The 26,479-nt window shown below is 52.2% G+C and overlaps 1 protein-coding gene across 1 annotated transcript in view; it reads right to left on the reverse strand.

Annotated features, from left to right (window-relative positions):
* TIE1 (tyrosine kinase with immunoglobulin like and EGF like domains 1) overlaps positions 1 to 7,476 on the reverse strand; it is a 329,526-nt gene extending 322,050 nt beyond the window's left edge. Inside the window, exon 1 of the mRNA XM_085602980.1 lies at positions 6,797 to 7,476. Within this exon, the coding sequence (XP_085459106.1) occupies positions 6,797 to 6,851 (55 nt within the window). The 5' untranslated portion in view covers positions 6,852 to 7,476. The remainder of the gene's footprint in view (positions 1 to 6,796) is intronic.
* Positions 7,477 to 26,479: the final 19,003 nt, after the last annotated feature.

Consider the following 26,479-nt stretch of genomic DNA (forward strand, 5'->3'; position numbering starts at 1 on the left):
TCTGGATCAGTGGACCAAGTGCCATCCAAGAGGAGGAGCAGAAGGGTTAAGGCAGAGCCTTCCTCTCTGACTCAGAAGAAGGATCAGTCTCTTGAGGGAGATGATCACAGTCCTGAAGAAGGAACTCTCCCAGGGGAGCTTGAGCCTGATCAGGTTGAGTTCCTGGGGACAGGGGGCCCTTCCAGCTGCCCCTCTCTTGAACCCCTCAGACAGCAAGCTGCTGCTGAGGCTGCTGGGAATGTTAGTGGCACCCATAAGGTATATTGGGATGATGGACTCCTGTACTCAGAGTGTAGAGACCCCAAGCCTAGTGCCACCAGGAGGTTGGTTATACCTCTGAAGTTCAGGGGCTTCCTATTGACCCTAGCCCATAATATCCCTTAAGCAGGTCACCTGGGCCAGAACAAGACTTGGGACAGGCTTGTCCCTCACTTTCACTGGCCCCACATGTCTGAAAACACAAAGGAGTTTTGTCGCTCCTGTGTAACCTGCCAAGCCAGTGGCAAAGCAGTTGGCACTACAAAGGCCCCCCTGAGACCACTACCTGTGGTGGGGGTGCCCTTTGAAAGGGTTGGGATTGACACTGTTGGTCCCATGGATCCCTAAACAGCATCTGGGCACAGATTTATCCTGGTGGTAGTGGATCATGCTACCAGGTACCCAGAAGCTATTCCCCTTAGGACCACTACAGCACCTGTGGTGGCAAGAGCCCTGTTGGGAATTTTCTCAAGAGAGGGTTTTCCTAAAGAGGTAGTATCAGACAGAGTTACCAACTTTATGTCTGGTTAATTAAGAGCCATGTGGAAGGAGTGTGGAGTGACTTACAAGTTCACCACACCCTATCACCCAAAATGCAATGGTTTGGTTGAAAGGTTCAACAAAACCTTAAAGGGCATGATTAAAGGGCTCCCAGAAAAGCTTAGGCGAAGATGGGACATTCTCTTGCCCTGCCTTTTGTTTGCATACAGGGAGGTGCCACAAAAGGGGGTTGGTTACAGCCCCTTTGAACTTTTGTTTGGTCACCCTGTCAGGTGTCCATTGTGTTTGGTGAAGGAAGGATGGGAGTTACCTCTCAAGCCCCCAAAGCAAGACATAGTGGACTCTGTACTTTGTCTCCGCTCCAGGAGTACATGAAAAAGGCAACTAAAAAACTTGAGGCTAGCCAGGAACTGCAAAAAGCCTGGCATGCCCAAAAGGCTGTACTGACTGTTTACCAGCCAGGACAGAAAGTGTGGGTGTTGGAGCCTGTGGCCCCAGCAGCTCTCCAAGACAAGTGGAGTGGACCCCACACTATTGTTGAACAGAAGGGAGAGGTCACTTACTTAGTAGACCTAGGAACTCCCAGGAGCGCCCACAGGGTTCTCAACAGACTAAAGCCATATGTAGACAGGGCTGACATGGGCTTGGTCATTGCTACTGATGAGGGACAGGAGGAAGAGAGTGGCCCACTCCCTGACCTCCTCTCACAGAACCCTGATGATGGGTCAGTTGATGGTGTGGCCTTGGCAGGCAGCCTCACTGCCCAGCAGCAAACTGATTGCAGATAGGTTCTCAATCAGTTCAGAAACATGTTTTCTCTGACTCCAAGTCAGACTACCTGGTGCACTCATGAAGTGGACACTGGAGACAGTCTGCCAATTAAAAATAAGATTTATAGGCAACCTGACCATGTCAGGGACTGTATCAGCTCAGAAGTCCAGAAAATGTTGGATTTGGGAGTGATTGAATCCTCAGATAGCCCTTGGGCTAGTCCAGTGGTCCTTGTGCCAAAACCTCACATCAGTGGTGGGAAAAGAGAGATGAGTTTTTGTGTGGACTACAGGGATCTCAATGCAGTCACTGGGACTGATGCTCATCCAATTCCAAGGGCAGATGAGCTTGTAGATACTTTGGCCTCAGCCAAGTACCTTAGCACATTTGACTTGACAGCTGGCTCCTGGCAGATCAGACTAGCTGATGATGCAAAGCCAAAAACAGCATTTTCAACCCCAAGTGGGCATTACCAATTGTTGGCGCAGCCCTTTGGTTTGAAGAATGCACCTGCCACTTTCCAAAGGTTGGTGAATACAGTTCTCACAGGTCTGGAAGCCTAAAGTGCAGCTTATCTAGATGATATTGCTGTCTTTAGCTCCACCTGGGAGGATCACCTGGTCCACCTAAGGAATGTTTTAGAGGCCCTGCAAAAGGCAGGTCTCACTATCAAGGCCACCAAGTGCCAGATAGGGTAGAGTCGGGTTGTGTACCTGGGCCACCTTGTAGGTGGAGGCCAGGTTCAACCACTGCAGAGCAAAATCCAGACCATCATGGACTGGGTTGCTCCAACCACCCAGACTCAGGTGAGAGACTTCTTAGGCCTGACTGGGTACTATAGGAGATTTGTCAAGGGGTATAAATCAATAGTAACACCCCTGAATGACTCAACTTCTAAGAAAATGCCCAAAAAGGTTCAGTGGACAGCTAGCTGTCAAAAGGCATTTGATGGCCTGAAGCAGGCCAAGTGTAAAGCTCCCATTCTACAGAGTCCTGATTACTCCAAGATGTTCATTGTGCAAACAGATGCATCTGAGTTAGGGGTACGGGCTGGCCTGTCACAAATGAATGATGAAGGTCAGGAGTAGCCAGTAGCTTTCATAAGCAGAAGGCTGACCCCTAGAGAGAAACGTTGTCAGCCATTGAGAGGGAGGCCTTTGCTGTGGTTTGGGCTCTGAAGAAGTTAAGGCCATACTTGTTTGGTACTCACTTCCTTGTTCAGACAGACCATAAGCCCCTCTATTATGGCTAAAACAAATGAAGGGTGAAAAACCCATATTGCTTAGGTGGTCCATTTCCCTACAGGGGATGGACTTTACAGTGGAACATAGACCTGGGAGTAACCATGCCAATGCAGATGAACTCTCTAGGTATTTCCACTTAGAACATGAAGACTCAACTCGTCAAGGTTAGTTTAATGTCCCTGCATTTGGGGGGGTGTTGTGTAGGAGAGTAGGATCTGCTTCACCCCCACTTTTGGCTGGTGTTTCACTGTTTTTCGACCTTAGTCTGACTGTGGCCCTGCTAATCAGGACCCCAGCCTAGCTGCTTCCTCTCTAAAATAGTTTCCATGTACATTAGGTACATCTCTAATTGAATTCTGGAGTGCCTTATAAGTCCCTAGTATATGCACTAGTTCTTTGTGCAAGAGACGCTTGCATAGCTGCAGACTGTGCTGTTCATCTTCTGTGACTGAAGCTTGCTTTGCTGCTGTCTATTGCACTTGTTCTGCAAAGGAATCTTGCACAGCAGCTACCTGTACTACATCTGTGCTGTGTGTAAGTGGTGTTTGCACGGCAGCTACCTGTGCTGCATCTGTGCAGTGTGTGAGTGGAGTTTGCACTGCAGCTACCTGTGCTGCATCTGTGCTGTGTGTGTGGAGTTTGCACTGCAGCTACCGGTGCTGCATCTGTGCTGTGAGTGTGGAGTTTGCACTGCAGCTACCTGTGCTGTATCTGTGCTGTGTGTAAGTGGTGTTTGCACTGCAGCTACCTGTGCTGCATCTGTGCTGTGTGTGTGGAGTTTGCACTGCAGCTACCGGTGCTGCGTCTGTGCTGTGTGTGTGAAGTTTGCACTGCAGCTACCGGTGCTGCATCTGTGCTGTGTGTGTGGAGTTTGCACTGCAGCTACCTGTGCTGTATCTGTGCTGTGTGTAAGTGGTGTTTGCACTGCAGCTACCGGTGCTGCATCTGTGCTGAGTGTGTGGAGTTTGCACTGCAGCTACCGGTGCTGCATCTGTGCTGTGTGTGTGGAGTTTGCACTGCAGCTACATGTGCTGCATCTGTGCTGTGTGTAAGTGGTGTTTGCACTGCAGCTACCGGTGCTGCATCTGTGCTGTGTGTGTGGAGATTGCACTGCAGCTACCGGTGCTGCATCTGTGCTGTGTGTGTGGAGTTTGCACTGCAGCTACCTGTGCTGCATCTGTGCTGTGTGTGTGGAGTTTGCACTGCAGCTACCTGTGCTGCATCTGTGCTGTGTGTGAGTGGAGTTTGCACTGCAGGTGACAGGTCTGTACACAATGCTGAGTATGCAGACAACTTATGGGGGAAGATTGCCTTGCAGGTTAGTGTGCCAGCTGCAAGAGATATTCCAAAATAAGACCAGTACTGGGATAGCCGGAGTCTCACTGCTAATGAGTCTTACTTCACTGCCTGGATGGACTATCAGCCTCACTCTGGTCTCACTCCGAATGCACGCTCAACCGCGATCCGGTCACACTCCGAATGCACCCTCAGCCTCACTCTGGTCTCACTCCGAATGCACACTCAGCCTCACTCCGAATGCACACTCAGCCTCACTCTGGTCTCACTCCGAATGCACACTCAGCCTCACTCTGTTCTCCCTCCAAATGCACACCCAACCTCGATCCGGTCACACTCCGAATGCACACCCAACCTCGATCCAGTCACACTCCGAATGCACACTCAGCCTCACTCTGCTCTCACTCCGAATGCACACTCAGCCTCACTCTGTTCTCCCTCCAAATGCACACTCAACCTTGTTCCGGTCACACTCCGAATGCACACACAGCCTCACTCCGTTCTCCCTCCAAATGCACACTCAACCTTGTTCCGGTCACACTCCGAATGCACACTCAGCCTCACTCTGTCCTTACTCCGAATGCACACTCAGTCTCACTCTGTCTGCTCGCACTCCGAATGCACACTCAACCTTGTTCCGGTCACACTCCGAATCCACACTCAGCCTCACTCTGCTCTTCCTCTAAATGCACACTCAACCTCAATACGGTCACACTCTGAATGCACACCCAACCTCGATCCGGTCACACTCCGAATGCACACTCAGTCGCACTCTGTCTGCCCTCGCTGTGAATGCACACTCAGCGTAACTCTGCTCTCACTCTGAATCCACAATCAACCTCGATCCGGTCACGCTCCGAATGCACACTCAGCCTCACTCTGTTCTTACTCCGAATGCACACTCAGCCTCACTCTGTTCTCCCTCCAAATGCACACTCAACCTTGTTCCGGTCACACTCCGAATGCACACTCAGCCTCACTCTGTCCTTACTCCGAATGCACACTCAGTCTCACTCTGTCTGCTCGCACTCCGAATGCACACTCAACCTTGTTCCGGTCACACTCCGAATCCACACTCAGCCTCACTCTGCTCTTCCTCTAAATGCACACTCAACCTCGATACGGTCACACTCTGAATGCACACCCAACCTCGATACGGTCACACTCCGAATGCACACTCAGTCGCACACTGTCTGCCCTCTCTGTGAATGCACACTCAGCGTAACTCTGCTCTCACTCTGAATCCACACTCAACCTTGATCCGGTCACACTCCGAATGCACACTCAGCCTCACTCTACTCTCACTCTGAATGCACACTCAACCTCAATCTGATCACACTCCGAATGCACACTCAGCCTCACTCTGCTCTCACTCTGAATGCACACTCAGCCTTGCTCGGGTCACACTCCCAATGCACACTCACCCTCACTCTGCTCTCCCTCAAAATGCACACTCAATCTTGTTCCAGCCACACTCCGAATGCACACTTAGCCTTGCTCTGGTCTCACTCTGAATGCACATACAGCCTCGCTCCGGTTCACTCAAAATGGGCACTCAGCCTCGCTCAGGTCTCATTTGAATGCACACTCAGCCTCACTCTGTCTGCACTCACTCTGAATGCACACTTAGCCTCATTCTGCTCTCACTCTGAATGCACACTCAGCCTCACTCTGAATGCACACTCAGCCTCACTCTGCTCTCACTCCGAATGCACACTCAGCCTCACTCTGCTCTCACTACGAATGCACACTCCGCCTCACTCTGTCTGCTCTCACTCTGAGTGCACACTCAGCCTCACTCTGCTAATACTCTGAATGCACACTCAGCCTTGCTTGGGTCACACTTCTAATGCACACTCAGCCTAGCTCAGGTCTCACTCCAAATGCACACTCAACCTCGTTCCGGTCACACTCGAATGCACACTCAGCCTTGCTCTGGTCTCACTCCGAATGCACATACAGCCTCGCTCCGGTCTCACTCAAAATGGGCACTCAGCCTCGCTCAGGCCTCATTCGAATGTACACTCAGCCTCACTCCAGATTCTCTCCGAATGGACACTCAGCTTCAATCCCTTCTCACTTCAGATGCACACTCGGTCTCACTCTGGTCTCACTCCAAAAGAGCACTCAGCATTGCTTTGGTCTCATTCCATAAGCACACTTGACCTCACTACGGACTCACTTCAATCCGAAATCACACTCAGCGCCTCACTTTTTCCTCACTCCGAATGCACACTTAACCTCGCTCCGGTCACACTCAGAATGCACAATCATCATCACGCTGCTCTAACTCAGCCTCACTCTGGTCTCACTCCAAAAGAACACTCAGCATTTGTTTGGTCTCACTCCATATGCACACTCGACCGCACTCCAGACTCACTCCAAATATGAAATCACACTCAGCCTCACTCCCCGACTCCAGACCAAATACACTCTCAGCCTCACCCCGGTCCTACTCTGAATGCACACTCACCCTCACTCCAAAAGCACCCACAGCCTGACTCCGGTCCCACTCTGAATGAACTGAACTTTCGTCTGGTCTCACTCCGAATGTACACTCAGCCTCGCTCTGGTCTCACTCCGAATGTACACTCAGCCTCCCTCCAGCTGAGCCCACGCAGCCTCCCCAGGCAGCAGTGGCCGCACCCCGTTCAGGCAGCTCCCATATGTCCATGCTCCTCTCCCTTCTCTGGGGGCCCAGGCCACCCCCGGACTCACGACCTTACCTGCCAGGGGCAGAAGCACAAATGTCCAGTAGGTGCCAATCCCGCCGAGGCCCATGGTCCGCACTGTCCCCGGAGGCGCCCACACTCGTGACCAGCGCGGCTTCAGGGCGCCACAGGCGCCATCTTGTGAACACTCATCACCAGGCGCGAGGAATGGAGACCAGAGACACCGGGGCCTTGTCCAACCCCTGGTCCCACCTAGTGGAACCGCTGCGACCACTCTTAGGTTGTGTCTTTCCTCGGAAGGTCTCTGTCCTTGGGAAGTCCTTGAGATGTCAGTCCAGCTGAGAAGTCACGCTGCTTGGAAGTCACTCTCCATGGGAAGTCACTCTCCTTATACGTCCCACATCCTTGGGCTGCCCGAACGCCTTTGAAACAAAACTCACTGGAAGTCACACTCCTTGGAAGTCACTCTCCTAGAGAAGAAACGCTCCCTGTCACACTCCTTGGAATTCACTCTCCTAGAGAGGTCACTCTTCTTCGGAAGAGACACTCCCTGGAAGTCACACTCCTTGGAAGTCACACTCCTCGTGAAGTCAGTCTGCTTTGAAAGTCACTCCCCAGAGGCCGCTGTACCACAAATCGTCGTCGGTGTAAAGTTGGCACTGAGGTCCCTCACCCGGGTTCTCACAGCTCCTCCAGCCTCCGTCGCTCACTCCTGGCTCAGTCACTCTCCCTGGTCGGGTCCCGTGGCCATCCCACCCCTCCCCCTCGCGCCGTAGTCTTTTTTGAGGTGGAAATACGGAGAGGAAAGGGCGTCGCTGACTCTCAGACTCACAGGAAACATTTTCTGATTCCCCAACAGCCTGGAAAACAGTCCCGTGTTGTGATTGTGCGGACACAGGAGGTGATGTGCCGACAGGCCGGTGCCCGTGGGAGGCCGGAAGGGCTGGGGCATGAGATAGTCACATCACAGGCTTTACTCTGAAAGGGTGGGTCTCTGAAAGGCCAGTAGTGCTGGGTCAGAGTCAGCCCATGCCAGGCCGATATGATTGAAAGGTGGGTATGCTGAAAAGAGGCAGTCACATGTCCTGCCGGTATCTCTGAAAGGGCCCGAGGGCTGGGGCAGAACCAGTCAGGTGCCAAGCTTGTGCCTCTGAAAGAGCTCGATGGCTGGGGCAGAACCAGTCAGGTGTCATGCCGGTACCCCATAAAGCAAAAACAACAGGTGATGGACAGAATGCAGAACAATGTCATACATTCGCCCCAGTATTGAGAGCTGGGCCTAAAACCATCGTTTTTTTGGTCACCATGCCATTCCTGTTTGAACCCAGCCATATGCAAATCAGTCTTGACCCTATGCCTCATGGGAACAGTCCAACCCGAACTGCCAAGCCAGGTCCTCCCTGAACTGGAAACAAGGGTCCTAGGACTGTTTTTTTTTTTTTTTTTTTTGGGGCAAAAACTTTTATTAAGTGCTTAAAAGTTGCGATACATAGTTTTTAAGGAAGTGGTACCTCACCCCTTAGGGAAGGCAATCCACTTTAACTTTTCAGTCAATCAATGCATTGAGACATTTTACATTTCATCAGATGTATTTGCAGATAGCGTTTTACGGTTTTAATGGGGACGCCACTTTAAAGAGTACAGTGGGGAAGGAGGTTTTTTTTCTCACAGCTCTTCTTCTTCCTCACTTTCCCTCTTGTCCATGGCTGCATAGTCTCTAAGCAGGCTGAGCACCATCCTGCGGCACCCTTCTCTGTTTACCACCTCTCCATTGGTCACCAGGCGTGTTCTGGCGAACAGGAGAATGTCTTTAATACAGCAGAGGAGTCTCCAGCACTCCTGGATAGCTTCCTCTGTGTGTGTCCCTGGAAACAGCCCGTACAGCATGGACTGGTCCGTAATGTTCTCGTAGGGGATGAGGGCTACCAGTTCTTGTCGTAAGGCGGCCCTTAGTCTCTGGGCAAAGGGGCAGGCCCAGAAGAGATGGTGTGCAGATTCCTCTGCGGGGCATCCCCTTGGGCAGTTCCTGTGCGGGCACAGGCCTCTGCTGTGCATGAAGGACCTCACTGGCAGGCCCCCCTTCACAGTCATCCATGCTATGTCCTTGTGTCTGTTTTTCAGAATTGGGGAGGATACATTCTCCCACACGTGCGTTGCCGTTGCTGGTGGCAGGTCGCTCACTGGTTCGGTGGTGTCCCTGGTCCTGATCAGTTTGCGGATTGTCTTGGGCTTCCAAAGGCAAGGAGTGACACAGTTCAGCCCAAATTCCCCCACAAACTTTTCTACCTCCTTGTAGTACCATGGGAGGTCCCAGTTGAAAGTCACAGCATTCTCCCACTTATCCCATCCCAGCTGTCTCCACACCGGGAGGAGGAAAAAGCGGAACACCTTGTAGGCAGAGTGGTCCTTGTTCATATTTAACAGGGTTATCCGGACGCAGCCACACACAAAGAAGGCCCTGAGGATCGTTGAGATGTCGGGGACTGCCTTCCCCCCTTTTCGGTGCTCCTTGTGCATGACTGACCGTTTCACCCTGTCCATCTTGGAGTGCCAGACAAAGTGGAACACCATGCTGTTGATGGCCCGTGCTACGTTGGCCAGGAGTGGCCAGGCCTGTGTCACATACTGCAGCACGGGCAGTGCATCGTTCCTGAGCACCAGAGCCTTCCCTTCAATGCTCAGGTTTCTCAGGCTCCAGAGGCCCAGTTTTTGCTTCACCTTGGCCAAACGTTCGTTCCAGCTCTTCGCTGCTGCCCCTGGCCCTCCAAACCAGACGCCGAGGATCTTCATCAGTCCTGCCTCGATGGGGAAGGGTAGAGGTCCTAGGACTGGTTTCGGGGTTTCACCCCTCTTCAGCCAGGATAGCTGGATTCCAGTGGCGCAGTGAGCCCAGGACCCATGTCTGGGCATACCTGGCGCACTTAGGGTGAGAAAGCAAAAGACACACAATTGATGGACGGAATGCTGAACAAATCAAAACATTCACCCCCAGTCAAGAGATCTGGGTTAAATCCATCATTCTTTTGCTCACCATGCCACCCCAGTTTAGACCTGGCCATGTGCAAATCAGTCTTGACCCTGTGCCTCATGGGAACAGTCCAGCCCGAACTATCAAGCCAGGTCCTGGCTTGGTAGTTCAGACTGGACTAAAAATTTCGGGGGGGGTGGGGGGCTGATTCTTCCACAACATGGAGAGTGGAGCTGCAGGGGCTCTAAGAAGGGGTGGAAACACAACATTGCCTCGTTAGCAAGTAAATGACCTTTTAAAGACAAGTGAAGTACTCGGGTGCGGCTGTGTCTGTGTGTGCCCGGGAAGCTGTCTCAGTCCGGGCTGCCGCACATGACGGTGGAGGGGAGGGGGGGACTGAAGCCCTTTGAGCCCAATGGGCATTGCGTTACTGCTTGTAGCTCTAAATGGGCTTGACAGCTGGGGCAGAACCAGTCAGGCATCATGCTGGTACCCCTGCAAGGGATGGGGCAGGACCAGAGGGTTGGGGCAGAACCAGCCAGGTGTCATGCTGGCACCCCTGAAAGGGCTCGAACCAGTCAGGTGTCATGCTGGTGCCTCTGAGAGCGGCCCAAGGGCTGGGGCAGAACCAGAGGGCTGGGGCAGAACCAGTCAGGTGTCATGCTGCTACCCTTGAAAGGGCCCTAGGCTGGGGCAGAACCCCCTGAAAGGGCCTGATGGCTGGAGCAGAACCAGTCAGGTGCCATGCTGGTACCTCTGAAAGGGCCCGAGGGCTGGGGCAGAACCCGAGGGTTGGGGTAGAACCAGTCAGGCATCATACTGGTACCCCTGAAAGGGCTCGAGGGCTGTGGTAGAACTAGTGGGGTGTCATGCTTGGGATTGCGATCAGCCCGGTGGCAGTGGGCTTGCTCGTGGGAGCTGAGGGCTGCGACTGAGCTTCTAGTGCTTTTAGCGCGTTGTCACGCCGATTGAAAGCGGCGACACGCACTCGTTTTTAAATTGCTTGATTCTGTTGAATAACTTGTACTGAAATTCAACAGGTACCCTTTAACCCTCACCCTGCTTTTTCAGGGGCCCAGCGAGGCTGGCTGGCAGCTGATTCCACCTCAGGCGCCTAGCGGTAGTGGCCGCCATCTTGGATCGGGCTGGTTCGCCCGACCCCACCCACGCCACCCCCCCCACGCTGCTCCTCTATTTAGGAGTGCTTCACAGTCTCCCCAGCGATTGCGAGCAGCCCGGTGGCAGTGGGCTTGCTCGTGGGAGCTGAGGGCTGCGACTGAGCTTCTAGTGCTTTTAGCGCGTTGTCACGCCGATTGAAAGCGGCGACACGCACTCGTTTTTAAATTGCTTGATTCTGTTGAATAACCTGTACTGAAATTCAACAGGTACCCTTTAACCCTCACCCTGCTTTTTCAGGGGCCCAGCGAGGCTGGCTGGCAGCTGATTCCACCTCAGGCGCCTAGCGGTAGTGGCCGCCATCTTGGATCGGGCTGGTTCGCCCGACCCCACCCACGCCACTCCCCCCACGCTGCTCCTCTATTTAGGAGTGCTTCACAGTCTCCCCAGCGATTGCGAGCAGCCCGGTGGCAGTGGGCTTGCTCGTGGGAGCTGAGGGCTGCGACTGAGCTTCTAGTGCTTTTAGCGCGTTGTCACGCCGATTGAAAGCGGCGACACGCACTCGTTTTTAAATTGCTTGATTCTGTTGAATAACCTGTACTGAAATTCAACAGGTACCCTTTAACCCTCACCCTGCTTTTTCAGGGGCCCAGCGAGGCTGGCTGGCAGCTGATTCCACCTCAGGCGCCTAGCGGTAGTGGCCGCCATCTTGGATCGGGCTGGTTCGCCCGACCCCACCCACGCCACTCCCCCCACGCTGCTCCTCTATTTAAACGTCCCCCATGTGTCAGCGCAGCGGACGAGCGCAGCGGGCGCGTCGTAGGCTCGCCGGAGTCAAGCCAGAGTCCTGCCCGTCTGCGCCCGTCTGCGCCCGTCTGCGCCCGTCCGCGGCAGGCCGGGGCAGGGGGCTCTCCCTTATGCCCTCCCGCTGTCATACACTTCCTCTGAGCTTCTTTCTCACTGGATCCCTGGCACCATTAGTCCTACTGTGTCTAACACATTACAACATTTAAATCTCCTTACGAGCCCCCCCGCTGCACCCTCCGCCGTTATTCAAAGTTGTCTTCCTCGGCCTTGGGCCGCTGCGCCTACTCATCCCATCTTGCCTGTTCCCCACACGCCGTCCTATAATACCACTGCCACGCTCCTTAATACCAGATCTGTCGTTAGCCATCAGCATGAGCTACACGATTTTCTCGACAGCCACAACCCGGACCTCTTGTTCTTAACAGAGACCTGGCTTAAGGCAGACTCCCTCCCCAACGTCCTAGCCGCACTCCCTCCCTCTTACTCCATCATTCGTGCGGATCGCCCGGAGGGCAGGAGAGGCGGTGGAGTAGCCCTGATAACACATACTGACTCCCACTTTCAAATACTCCCCTCTCCTCTTATCCCTGAGGTAGACTGCCTAATAATTCGTGCTAGCTCTTACTCTACCCCCCTTACTGCTGTTCTCATCTATCGACCCCCTCACACAACTTCCAATTTTGTTTCCTGCCTTCAAGACATCCTCGCCACACTGGTTATTAACAACTCCTCAGTGTTGGTGTTGGGCGACTTCAATTTTTGGCCCAACGATCCCGCTGAAACCCCCCTTTCCAAAGAATTCACCAGCCTCATGACCAGTCTTAACTTTTGTCCCCTCGTTCACAGCCCCACCCATGCTCATGGCCACTCGCTCGACCAGGTTTGGACCCTAAATATCCCCACCACTTCCCCTGTCATCTCCCCCTGTTCTTGGTCGGACCATTTCTCAATCTCCTTCTCCCTCGCGCTAGCCCCAGTGCCTAAACCTCTTCTCCCAAAGAACACCTGGGCTAGAAAATGGGGTAAGGCAGACATGCCATCTTTTTGCTCATCCCTGGCCAATTCCTGCCCTGACCTCTCGGGCCTCGCCGCCCCGGACCAGCTGACTACCATCGATGGCTGGCTGACCCGGGCAGGCGACGATTTTGCTCCCCTGAGACGGATCACGGTGAAGCGTGCCCATGCTGCCAATCGCTGGTTTACCCCCGATCTCAAGGAGAGGAAATTAGCCGCACGCAGAGCAGAGCGCGCATGGAGAAGAGAATATAGTCCCGCCAAAAAAACCATCTACCTCTCTGTGCTCAAAGTATACAAACAAAGCATACTTGATGCCAAGACCCTGTTTTACTCAAACAGGATACTAGCAGCTGAATCTCAATCTAAAGAGATTTTTGCCACAGTACATGAGCTTGCCTCATCTAATAGAGCCACGGCCTCGATCCCCCCTTCTCAACCGCTTTGCGACTCCCTCAACGACTTCTTCGTTGATAAGGTCGCAACGATCAAGGCTAATATCTCCCCCCCTTCCCCTACCTTCACTAATCCCTCCCCCCCTGCCATCACTTCCAAACTCACTTCCTTCCCCCCTCTGACCATAGTTACACTTCCTTCCCTGCTCCAAAAGGTAAAGTCAGGTTCCCCCCTAGACTTTGCCCCTGCTCGTATCTTGCGGGAAGTCTTCCTACACTGCCCTATCCCTCCCCTTACACTTTTAAATGACTCACTCAAATCTGGAGTGGTCCCCACTGCCCATAAATTTGCGGCAGTCATTCCCATTCTAAAAAAACCCGGTACCGACCCTTCATCCCCTTCCAATTACCGTCCCATTTCCCTATTACCCTACCTGGCCAAGGTTTTGGAGACCCATGTAACCAGCACCCTGAGCACCTATGTGGAAGCCAACCACTGCCTCTCCCCCCGGCAGGCGGGCTTTCGCCCCCTCCACTCGACGGAGAAGGTAGTGATCTCAGTGATGGACAGCCTACGCGAGGGCATTGATACCAACGTCCCCCAGGCCCTCATTCTTTTAGACCTATCCGCCGCATTTGACACGGTGGACCACTCCATCCTCCTCACCCGTGTCAAGGCGGCGGGTATAGAGGGCCTGGCCCTCACCTGGCTTAAGTCCTTCCTGAGTGACAGGGCTCAGGCAGTCCATCTTGCTGGTTTCACCGCTGCCTCTCGTAAGGTTGCATGTGGAGTTCCCCAAGGCTCTTCCCTCTCCCCTCTTTTGTTTAATTTATACATTTACCCCCTCATTTTTATGTTACAGCAGCTCGAGGTCACGGTGTTCAATTACGCCGATGACCTCCAGCTAATTTTTGACCTCTCCCACTCCTCTTCCTCTGCCTCAAATGTCCAATCCGTCATGCTGTTCATCCAGGATTGGATGAACTGCAACCACCTCAAACTCAACCCGGACAAGACGGAATTAGTCCTGACCAGAGGTGGTTGCAGTCCCTGGTCCCCCTCTCACTGGCCCTCCTCACTTGGTGTTCCCCCGCTCCCAGCTCCTAAGGTCAAGACCCTTGGCATCCTCCTGGATCCCTCACTTTCTGTTCACTCTCAGGTTAATTCAGTTGTTTCCTCCTGTTTCTTTTCCCTTCGAATCATCAGGAAGATTTGTCGTTTTTTTTCTTTACCCGCCCTAAAAATTATAGTGATGGCCATGGTGCTTTCGCGCCTCGATTATGGGAACATCATTTACAATGGCGCTCCAGCCTACGCCATTCGCCGTTTGCAGCTAGTGCAGAATCAGGCTGCCCGCCTGATTCACGGCCTGCCTAAATACCATAGAGCTACTCCCCTATTGCAGGCCTTGCACTGGCTGCCGGTGAAAGAGCGTGCTCTGTTCAAGCTTGGCTGCACCACTTTCCAGGCTAAAACAGGCACTGCCCCGGAATTTATCTGTTCTGCCATCACCCCCTACATACCTGGACGAGAGCTTAGGTCTACTCATCAGGCTTTGTTAACCATCCCCCGCTTCAGCAAGAAAAAGACTGGCGGTACGAAATTCGCAGTGCTTGCTCCTGCATTTTGGAACTCCCTCCCCCCGGAACTCCGGATGTCATCTTCCTACATTGAGTTCCGGAAGGGTCTTAAAACTTTTCTTTTTCCCCGAGCCTACAATGCTTAAATTCCCCTCTGCTCCTGCCTGCTTCTCACAATCTAACAGCGCCAAGAAACCGCATGGTAAAAGTGCGCTATAGAAATGTTTTTAAATTCAAATTCAAATTCATGCTGGTGCCTCTAAAAGTGCCTGAGGGTTGCGGCAGAACCAGTCAGGTGCCATGCTGGTACCTCTGAAAGGGATAGAGGACTGGGGCAGATCCCGAGGGCTGGGGCAGAACCAGTCAGGTACCATGCTAGTACTCCTGAAAGGGATCCAGGGCTGGGGCAGAACCAGTCAGGCGTCATGCAGGACCCCCTGAAAGGGATTGAGGGCTGGGGCTGAACCAGAGGGCTGGGGCAGAACCAATCAGGTGTCATGCTGCTACCCTTGAAAGGGCCCTAGGGCAGAACCAGAGTGTTGAGGCAGAACCAGTCAGGCATCATACTGGTACCCCTGAAAGGGTTCGAGGACGGGGCAGAACTAGTCGGGCGTCATGCTGGTGCCTCTAAAAGGGCCTGAGGGCTGCGGCAGAACCAGTCAGGTACCATGCTGGTACCTCTGAAAGGGACCGAGGACTGGGGAAGAACCCGAGGGCTGGGGCAGAAACAGTCAGGTACCATGCTGGTACCCCTGAAAGGGCTGGGGCAGGATCAGAGGGTTGGGGCAGAACCAGCTAGGTGTCATGCTGGCACCCCTGAAAGGGCTCGAACTAGTCGGGCGTCATGCAGATGCCTCTGAGAGGGTCCCGAGGGTTGGGGCAGAACCAGTCAGGTGTCATGCTGCTACCCTTGAAAGGGCCCTAGGGCTGGGGCAGAACCCCCTGAAAGGGCCCGATGGCTGGGGCAGAATCAGTCAGGTGCCATGCTGGTGCCCCTGAAAGGGACCGAGGGCTGGGACAGAACCAGTCAGGTGCCATGCTGGTACCTCTGAAAGGGCCCGAGGGCTGGGGCAGGACCAGAGGGTTGGGGCAGAACCAGTCAGGCGTCATATTGGTACCCCTGAAAGGGCTCAAGGGCTGGGGCAGAACTAGTCGGGCATCATGCTGGTTCCTCTGAAAGGCCTTGAGGGCTGTGGCAGAACCAGTCAGGTACCATGCTGGTACTCCTGAAAGGAATCCTGGGCTGGGGCAGAACCAGTCAGGCATCATGCTGGCACCCCTGAAAGGGCTCGAGGACTGGGGCAGAACCCGGGGGCTGGGGCAGAACCAGTCAGGTGCAATGCTGGTGCCTCTGAAAGGGTTCGATGGCTGGGACAGAACCAGTCAGGTGCCATGCTGGTGCCTCTGAAAGGCCATGAGGGCTGGGTCAGAAACAGTCATGCTGGTGCCTCTGAAAGGGATCAAGGGCTGGGACAGAACCAGTCAGGTGCCATGCTGGTGCCTCTGAAAGGCCTTGAGGGCTGGGGCAGAGACAGTCGTGAGGCCAAGGCGACTGAGAGGCCAGCAGGCCTGGCGCAGAGCCAGTCCTCTGTCTGGCTCAGTCACTGAAATGGCGGCGTGGCAGTCACGTTAGGCTGTTCTCTCTGAAAAGCCGATGGGGATGGGTTGGAGTCAGCAGCTATCCAGGGTCTTTGAAGAAATCTACAGTTTTTATTAGTGCATCCGGAACCAAAAGGGGCCTACGCCAGCTGGTCTGACTGGCAGGTGTTGTACCTGGGCAAAGCTGTTCCGCAGTTGAGACTTCCAACTAGAGACAACTGTCAGCTTGGCACTCACTCTCACCGCATGAAGAAAGGGAGACACTTGCCTGCCGCTCCCTCATCTTACCATTGTCTCTTCCTGCCTCCCCCAACCAGGAAATGACAGTATTTTGCACCGCCCACGTTTTAAAAGCGGCGGCGTGAACGGTCTCTCAGGGAGTGTGCGCGCTAAATCCAGGACGCTGCACGCTCTGTGTGACCACAGTGCGCGCACGTGTTCGCGCGCAAATTATTGGGAACAGTGGATGCAACGCGTGTGAATTACAACCGACACGTACGGAATACAAGCCGTATGACAAAGCCGTAGGGAAAATAGTGATCCGGCCACACCGACCCACACGAACCCGGAATGAACCCGACCGACACGTACCCGCGATGTCCGATCCGCGCAGAACGAGGCAATGCGTGTAAACCCAGACCGACTCGCACGGAACCCAAGCCGCATGACCGACACGCACAGAAAACAGGGCCCACAAGTAATAGAGATCTCCACGGGCGACGCATATGAAACACAGAAGAAAGTCAGCGTGAACCTGGCGGAGAAGCCCGCACGAGCCAACATCAGCGTCCGTCTCGGTCAGAAGAACGTCTCCTTCATGCCTAGAAAACCCAAAGGAAAAAAGACAAAAAAAGGACCAAGCAAGCAATGACAAAGCCAATAAATATTTTTAAAAAAACCTGGGACAAAGACACACCCACAACTCCACCTATATAAAGGACATTAATCACTACCATGATCCTTTGCAAATAGGAGCCACAGCCAGCATCAAACACCATCACACAGCAACCAAAGACACACTCACAACTCACCCATCACACATCTCACACACCATTAGCACCTCACCAAAAGCCCTCACACATACAGCTAGCTAAACTAACACTAGCCCACCCTCACCTGCACCATCACACACATCACTCACCACCCATCACCATGCCCCCAAAGAAGAATCCAAGTTCAAAGATGATGAGTTAGAAGTGCTGGTAGACAAGATCATCAGAATAGAGCCACATTTGTTTGGTACATTGGTCCAAAGGACTCCCATGTCACAGAAAACCAAGATGTGGGTGAGGATTGTGGACAAGGTGAACACACAAGCACCAACGTTGCTCACAAAGGACGATATTCAGAACAGGTGGTATGATGTACGCAGGAGGGTCAAGAAACTCATCGAGAAAGATCACGCCTTGAGTCAGCGCACCGGCAGTGGCCCTCCTGCCAACCCAGTCTACTTCAGGACCTGGGAGGAGAAGGTGCGGGACATCCTACCACCAGAGAGCGTCCATGGTCTAACAGACATACCAGAGCCTGGTGAGTGCACAAATAACATACTCAATATTGTGTGGCAAGGGGACAGTGAAACCATGCACCGTTAGCAAAGCCACAGTAACCAATAGATAATCATCCCAAGATGTGTATGCTAGTCAGACAAACACAATACATGCTATCTCATAGTGACTTGGAACTGTATCATGACATATACAAATCTAAAAACAAATAGAGCAAGGCAGTCGCACAAAGCCAAATAAACACTGTCAGACAGTTTGCCACCACAAGCACACTACCTCACAGTGCAGCTGACTGACAGGAAGGAATAGTGGGTATGCAGGTGAAGCGAGTGTATCCAAAAGCATGATGGGGTTTATAGTCACAGATAATGCTCCCCCTCAAAATTGGCCCATCAAGACCTCTCTGAAACATGCCCACATCACAGGGAGTGGAAAATGACTGACAAGATGGCTGACACTGGGTCCTGCTGTGGGAAGCACAATGCCCTGGTATGGGTTGTGTGCAAATCAGAAGCAGGACACCACTGACTGACACCCTGAAAGACAACTTGCACACCCTCCAATGGAAGCACGTTTCATGGTGGGATGTCTGGCCTGGTGGGAAGGAGGACTGACAGCTCTGACCATACTTACCAGCATGTGGAGACACCCCCCCCCCAACACAAACTCCACACAGCTCACTGGGTAGAATGCATTGACTCACACCGTAGTGAAATATCAGCCAAAGATACACCGTACTGGGTGCTGCTGTGTGAAGCACCGGGGCTCTCTTTGGACTTGTAGCGAAACTAACCCCAGGATTTCACAGTCAGCCATCTTGCCATTGCTGTCACACTCCCTCACAGGGAAGCAGAGTCAAGAGGGAGGAAGTATGTGCATGCTGGGAAGGGGGGTGTAGCCAAGAGCATGATGGGAGTCGCAGTCACAGACAACCTACACCCACCCACATGGCCCAGCAAGATCAAACTGAACCATACTCGCCTCACAGGGAGTGGGAAGGGACTGACAAGATGTCTGACACTGGGCTCTGTTGTGGGGAACACAAAGCCATGCTGGGAACTGGGCACCAACAAACACCAGGATTTCACAGTCAGCCATCTTGCCATTGCTGTCACACCACCTCACAGGGAAGCAGAGTCAAGAGGAAGGAAGTATGGGCATGCTGGGAAGGGGGTGTAGCCAAGAGCATGATGGGAGTTGCAGTCACAGGCAATGCTCAGCCACCCATATGGCCCAGCAAGCTCATACTGAACCATGCTCGCCTCACAGGGAGTGGGAAGGGACTGACAAGATGGCTGATACTGGGCCTGAGAAATGATGTGGCTGACAATCACACATATGCACTGGCCAAACAAAACCCGGTCGCACACACAGCCGTTGCAACCATATGTTCTAAATCATTGTCTGGGGATGCAGTGTACAGGGGTGCCCCCAGGCCGGGCTGGGGAGGTGTGTCTTGCAGATGACAAATGTGGAGACCCATACATTACACAAAACACACAGGAACTCACATATACATCATTGACAGGGGACATCTGACAGAGAATGGAATGGACACACCAATATAGCCGACACCATAGTATGTTCGCATTCACACTCGGTGCTGTTGTGAGCTGCATTCCACTCCTACATCGTGCTGAAACATAGACATCCTTCACACAACACACCACTCACTGACATAGACACTGTAGACACAAGGTCAAACCTGGACAGCATTGGAAGAGACATGCTACTCACAGCAGCCAAACTGCAACACACACACCACCGGCCCTCACTGTCATGAGCATTGAAAAGCCAGAGTGCTACCTTGCCCAATCCATGTCACCATGGAGAACATTGACAAGTCAAATCACATATGCACGTACACAACTCAGCACCAGACTCATTAACGATGGTGACATCATCACTTGTATGAAATGAGATGGGAACTAGGAACACTGGAAAAAAATAGTTCCTCCAAAGAGATCACAGGCATACAGGACTGTGACCATGTCGTACCAATACACCAATGTGGCACACAAAGACTAGAAAACTCTGCTATCACACATGCCCCAATAGCACAAAATATCCACAGTGGAATAGCACGTATGTCCTTGTCAAATCTCACATGTGTACAGGGATGACACACCTGTGTCAGCAACGTGATGGCCCTTGAGTAGTAATGTTCATGTACCGACAAATCTATCCATGAGCTGGGCATGCACACACTTCGACATGCACATTGAAATGTTTCATTTTGGCTGGGCGATGTGCAACAACAATATCAATCTCTGTCCGTGACAAGCCGGAACACAGCAGTGTACAGGCAGGCATCCGTTCGTACAGTAGAAAATGTCATGTTTGTGAACCATTGATGCCTGTAGAAACATAACTTACATTGTGTGTCTCTTCCAAACACAGGTGGTGCTGGGGACACAGCACCAAATGAAGAGGATTTCCAGTCCCAGACTCTGGTGGACACTCAGCTCTCTGATTTGACTCTGTCTCTGTCCTCTTCGGATTACGAAGAACAACCTGGCACCTCCGGTGTGAGTCATCATGCAGCACCAGCAGCACTAACATCTGCACCCCCTGTACCCACGCCTCCAGCATCTAGAAACAGACAGGGCTCCCCCGCCAACACTGACAGACCAAGGCCATAGAACACCCACAGCATAGGGACACAGGACCCCCCGGAAGCTGCAGCCAACACCACCAGCAACACCACCGAAGGGGTCCCAGTGTCACCTGTGCGTGCCGCCGCTGGTCCTGCCTGTGTGGATAGGGGTGCTGGGAGGGGTGGGAAGCAGAGGGCGCACCTTGCAGAGGGGTCTGGACTGCATGATGACCCCCAACTGGCACGCATCATAGATGCGTACCAGGATCGCACCGGAGGAATTGGCCATGCAGTGGGGATCCTCAAGGACATACAACAGGAGCAGGCTGCCCACCATGCCCACATGGAGGCAAAATGGGATGCACTTACTGCAGTGCATTGGGACATACTCCAATGCCTCCGCAGGATCAGCACAAACATGTCCACACCTCCCTGTGTGGCCACAACATCTGTTGCCACACCATCTGCCAGTGCCACAGGGAGGAAGGAGGACTCTGGCGGAGAGTCCCCTGCACCGCAGAGGCCTGCACCTGAGGATCCCCCCTCCCAAGAAGAGGCGGGGTCGTCCGAAGAAGGACATGTGAGATGCACATCCCCCAGGGCCTCTAAACCTGTTCTGGACAATGTTCTTTGTGCGCAACCAGTTCACCTTGTCCAATCGGACACAACTCGCCCACATGACATGGAGGATTCATGTTGGTCCAATGTAGCAGATGACTGTGGACTTTAATCTGGACATTTCATCTACCAACACTTCCAACTCTACTGTGAACTTTGGATTCAAACCCCAATGTACAGCACCCACCATCCTGTGCACTTTCCTCACACATGTTCGAAAATAAACTCACCAGTACACCATACTTGCCTCTATTGTGATTCCAACGTGTCATGTGTCATGGAGATGTTGATCTACTAAACAACACAGTGCATGCCAAATACTACAACACTGTGACCACCGTTAGGTGAGTCATGGTGATGTGACACATGTGAGGGAGACCCACCACTATGGCAACACAACACATACTCACCATGGCCATGTTACTCATCCCACACAATGATGTTGACCTGAAACACATTGGTATGCACAGACACAACACCTATCCACAGTCAGTGGTAACAAGTCCACATGTGAGGTAAGCAAATGTCACTCAGATGTGGGAAGACAGACCACGCACCTAACAAAGCATAGCACAGGTTCATTACACATCAGCAACATGTTTATTCTAAAATAGTTGCAAGGCAATTGTACGTTACGGTGGACACACGATCACAGAGTGTCTGAGAATTGAAGTCGAGGGGGTGTGGCACATCACTTGATGGCAATTGACTACTCCCACACTGGTGTTGGATTCTGGGTGTTGGGGGTCAGTGTTGACCAAACAACAGGAAAAGTACCCTGGGAAGAACAGACACAAGACACAGTCAAAGGCACAGCAGAACAGGAGAGAAATGCAATACACATGCACAAAACATGTCATAAGAAACCTACACAGAAACAAGTTAGCAGTACTACACTATTGTGGAGTACAGACCACCTGAATGGACACATCACTGCATGCATCCAGTCAAGTGGCACACAGACACACTCAAACAGCAACAGAGCAGCCACAACACATCCCAGGCTAACTCCATACATTGACATAACAACCCAGTAAACTCACATTCAGGTGAAGAAGTTGTTGATGAGCTGTGTGCGGACGTCACCCTCATCTTCATCATCACTGCCATCATGGCCCAGGCCAGGATCCTCCACAGGTGGCGGAGGTCGGTCATCATCATCCTGGATGAGGGGCACCTTCTTCCGCACTGCCATGTTGTGTAGCATGTAGCATACAAGCATCATTTTGCACACCTTTGCAGGGTCATATGAGAGGGCTCCTCCGGTCTTGTCCAGGCAGCGGAAGGGGCTTTTCAGGAGGCCAAATGTCCGCTCAATCACCCTCCTGGTCCGACCATGTGCCTCATTGTAGCGCATCTCAGCTGGTGTCACAGGGTTCCTGAGGGGTGTCAGCAACCACGACATGTTGGGGTATCCAGAGTCACCTACACACAAACAATTGAACAATTAGCTGAGTTTTGTAGGAGTGCGGAATACAACATTGCCAAACACACACAATGGTAAACAGTCAGTACACACCGACAAGCCAGGCACTCTGGTCTGGCATCTGTGACATCAGCGTTGCAATGCGACTACTCCTCATTATGTAGGCATTGTGCGCAGAACCGGGGAACCATGCACACACATGTTTACACATGTCTGCAAGACATACCACCAGAGCATTGATCAAGTGGAAATGTTTCCTGTTCCGGTATGCCTGCTCATGTGCCTGTGGTGGTATCAGGGCCACATGTGTAACATCAATATATCCGATGACATTCGGCATCCTCCCCAGTGTATAAAAGGCATCCTTTATTTCAGGGAGTTCAGCTGGGGCCGGGAACTTGATGTACAGGTCTAGGAAATGCAACATCCCCTCCAAGACATCGCGTAGCACCCGACTAAACATAGTTTGCGACATACCACCAGCAGTAGCCACAGTGTACTGGAAGGTACCAGTAGCAAAGAAGTGCAGGGCTGCCATCACCTTCTCCTCTGGGGTCAGTGCTGTAGGGTATGTCCGGCCAGGTAGCAGATGTGGCATCAACTGCTCCGCCAACTCCGCAATCAGTGGCCTGGTGAAGCGGTACCGTCGGATGCAGTCGCGTTCCTGCATGATTTCAAGGTCTGGGAACGGTCGATGGACAGCTGGTGCCCTGCAGAACAGAGATGCAGAAAGGAAGATTGTCGGTTTATCCACCCATGTGGCCATGACCAAGCAAAATATCACATGATACATCATGACATTACACAATGTACTGAGGTGTGTGCTGTTGGGCATGAACACATATGTCACCTACATGGCCATCACCTCACATCTCAATTCCACATGTCCACATAAGTCCCATGTAGTGCAATGGCCAATCATTGGGCTGTGTCACCCTACCTATGTATTGCTGTGACGTTACAAACACACACCACAGTGACAAGTGAGGCCTGATGTCTCCCAGGCATCACAGATCTTTGCCATGCAGATACCCAGGCTCCCTGTATTGCCACATCGACACTGGCATGACATGGCGTATCACGTACACGCCACAAGGCAAACGTGAGTCCCACAGGTAGTGGCCACTGTTGTCTCTGCAGGTCCTACATGGGCATCTCTTAGACACACACACAACATCAAGGTTGCTGCACATACCACATGGATGTGGAGACTGTCTCCCATTCGCACATTTGATCACCCACATCTGAGATACAACATGCACATAGACTGTGGGTGCACATCAGAATTGTGGCTACAGTTCTCACTGTGATGTACATGCCATCACCCCAGGACTCAGGGTGTATGTGACATGTCCTAAACATATCCAACCTGCAAATGTGTCCATGACTCATGCCCATAACTGTACAGTTGCACATCACAGTGGTAATGTGCACAACACACAAAGGATTCTGCCCCCATGAACACGTGCACAGCCTGGGAGTGGCTGAACAAAAGTGCCACACAACAAACCAAATGTTGCCCCCTCCCCAACACACAGGGAATGCAGCCTTACATGCCATGGGACACTGTGTGGCCAATGCTGTAGTGTGGTAGGTGTGCACATGTGTCCCTGGCAAGAAATTGTGTGTTGAAGCCGTCAAATAGTCACACCAATGAGCTCCGACGCGGGTGACAATGTGTACGCATTGCACGGTTCATGACCGAGCCGTGCGTACGCTTTGCCATTGACTGCAATGAGGTCCGACGCAGGTGACAATGCATAAGCATTGCACGGTACGTGACCGAGCCATGGGTACGCTTTGCCATTGACTGCAATGAGGTCCGAAGCGGGTGACAATGCGTACGCCTTGCACGGTTCATGACCGAGCCGTGCGTACGTTTTGCCATTGACTGCAAAGAGGTCCGACGCGGGTGACAATGCGTACGCATTGCACGGTACATGACCGAGCCGTGCGTACGCTTTGCCATTGAGTGCAATGAAGTTCGACGCGGGTGACAATGCATACGCATTGCACGGTACATGAGTGAGCCGTGCGTACGCTTTGCCATTGACTGCAATAAGGTCCGACGCGGGTGACTATCATGCATGCGTGTAGGGCAGGCATGTTCCGAGACAGGCGTACGCCTTGGCCATTGAATCATTTGGAGACGGGTGCATGTGTATTTTCAAAATACGCGTTGTACAGTCAGTTGATCGAGCCGTGCGCACCCATTGGCTCTGGACTGTCATGGAGACGGATGCTGATTCAAAACTTGTACGAGTTGTGCGCTGGAAATTCAGTTGGATGCCTACAACAATGTTGCAATTCCTAGGGTTTTATGAAGGTGAAGATTTGAACGATGAGGAAGACGTGTACGAGTCGTACATTTCCATGGATTGGCCAGATTCATAGAATGCAACCGTGTTGGATCTATCACTAGGGACACATGGCACAGAGTCTGCCTCTGCAGCACAGATATAAGGCTGGCTGGACCCCAGGGAGCTCACTTGCCTGCACTACATGCTACTGGACCACATCCCTGCTACCACTGCCGCTGTCTCTGCATCCTCTGGCTATTGCTATGGCACGTACTCTGGAGAGGGCCCCAGCCTTGACAGGTTTGTCACATCACATTTCATCTTAGGAAAGTTGATATATTATTTTCCTGGATTTCATATGATTTGTAATTTTTCATGGACTCAAAAGTGTATGACGATTTCCAAATTGTTTTCTAGTCTTAACTTTATTCATTATCCAATACATTTCTATATTGATGTCTTCCTCTGTTTTGATGGTTCTGATCTCTCTGTAGCCGACAAGTGTTTCTCCAGCTTCTTTACTCTGAGTTGTCTTAGGCTCTCACTCTGCTGATGCTTTGTTAGTTTCAATGGACCAGTTAGCAGGCAGAGAATCTATCTTTGACCAAGTGCAAGAACTGTTGCGACTTCTACATCCTGGTTGTTGGTTTGTAGAATATTCACTTGTTTTCAAACTTTGAAAGTGATAGAATTGAATATATGTGAGTCTTGTGACACTCACTATAAGAACACAGTTCCATAGTGTTGGCCCTTTCATGGACAACCAAGATATTTGAATACTGCCCTCAACAGGCTGGCAAGACGCAAGTATTTGATATGGAAAATGACATAAAGTCTGAGATCGACACTCTCTTCTACTTTGTGATCTAAAGACCACTGACACGGACCAGCTGTAGCCAGTGCACTTTGTGGGTCACTCCTCTGACACTGCGGGGCAGTCTCTACATAACATATATTATGCTGCTTGCCTCTTATGCATGCTCCTTCATTACTCCTGTATCATCACTCAGGGTCACAGGCCATGTCTGCCTAGATCCAGTACGTGCCCGTGCATTACTCCTGGTCGCTCTTTATCATCTCTCCTGATAAGTGACCATGCCTGCCTGGATCAAGGTTCATGCCTGTGCATTCCTCCTGGCCACTCTGTATCATCAGTCAGGAGTACCGACCATGTCTGCCCGGATACAGTGCATGCCCCTGCATTACTCCTGGCCACTCTGTATCATAAGTCAGGATCACCGACCATGTCTGCCTGGATCCAGGGTGTAGAAGAGTAGGATCTGCTTCACATAGGTACCCCCACTTTTTGCTGGTGTTTAACTGTTTTTCAACCTTAGTCTGGCTGTGGCCCTGCTAACCAGGACCACAGCCTTGCTGCTTCCTCTCTAAAATTGTTTCCATGTACATTAGGTACATATCTAATTGGATTCTGGAGTGCCTTATAAGCCCCTAGTATATGGTATACTATGTACCTAGGGCATAGGTACCTCAGAGGCCTACCAGGGGCTGCAGCATGTATTATGCCACCCCTGGGAAGCACTCCAAAATGACACCACAGGTCTGCTACTGCAACCTGGGTAAGGGTGTGCTTGCACCCCTTACTGTGGTATAGGCTACCTATATTACTACCTTATACAGACACATCTAAACCTATCAGCCACTCCTATAGCAGGCCTTGACAATCCTGAAGGCAGAGTGCTTGGTTTTATGTGAAAGGGTGCCCAGGCATGAGTTGAGCCCCCCTGCAGCATTCGGAAATACTTCCTTATGGCTGTTCTGTGATACAGCCATACCATATACTCTTAAGTG

Source organism: Triturus cristatus, chromosome 4_2 (genome assembly GCF_964204655.1).
Source record: "Triturus cristatus chromosome 4_2, aTriCri1.1, whole genome shotgun sequence".
NCBI lineage: Eukaryota > Metazoa > Chordata > Amphibia > Caudata > Salamandridae > Triturus > Triturus cristatus.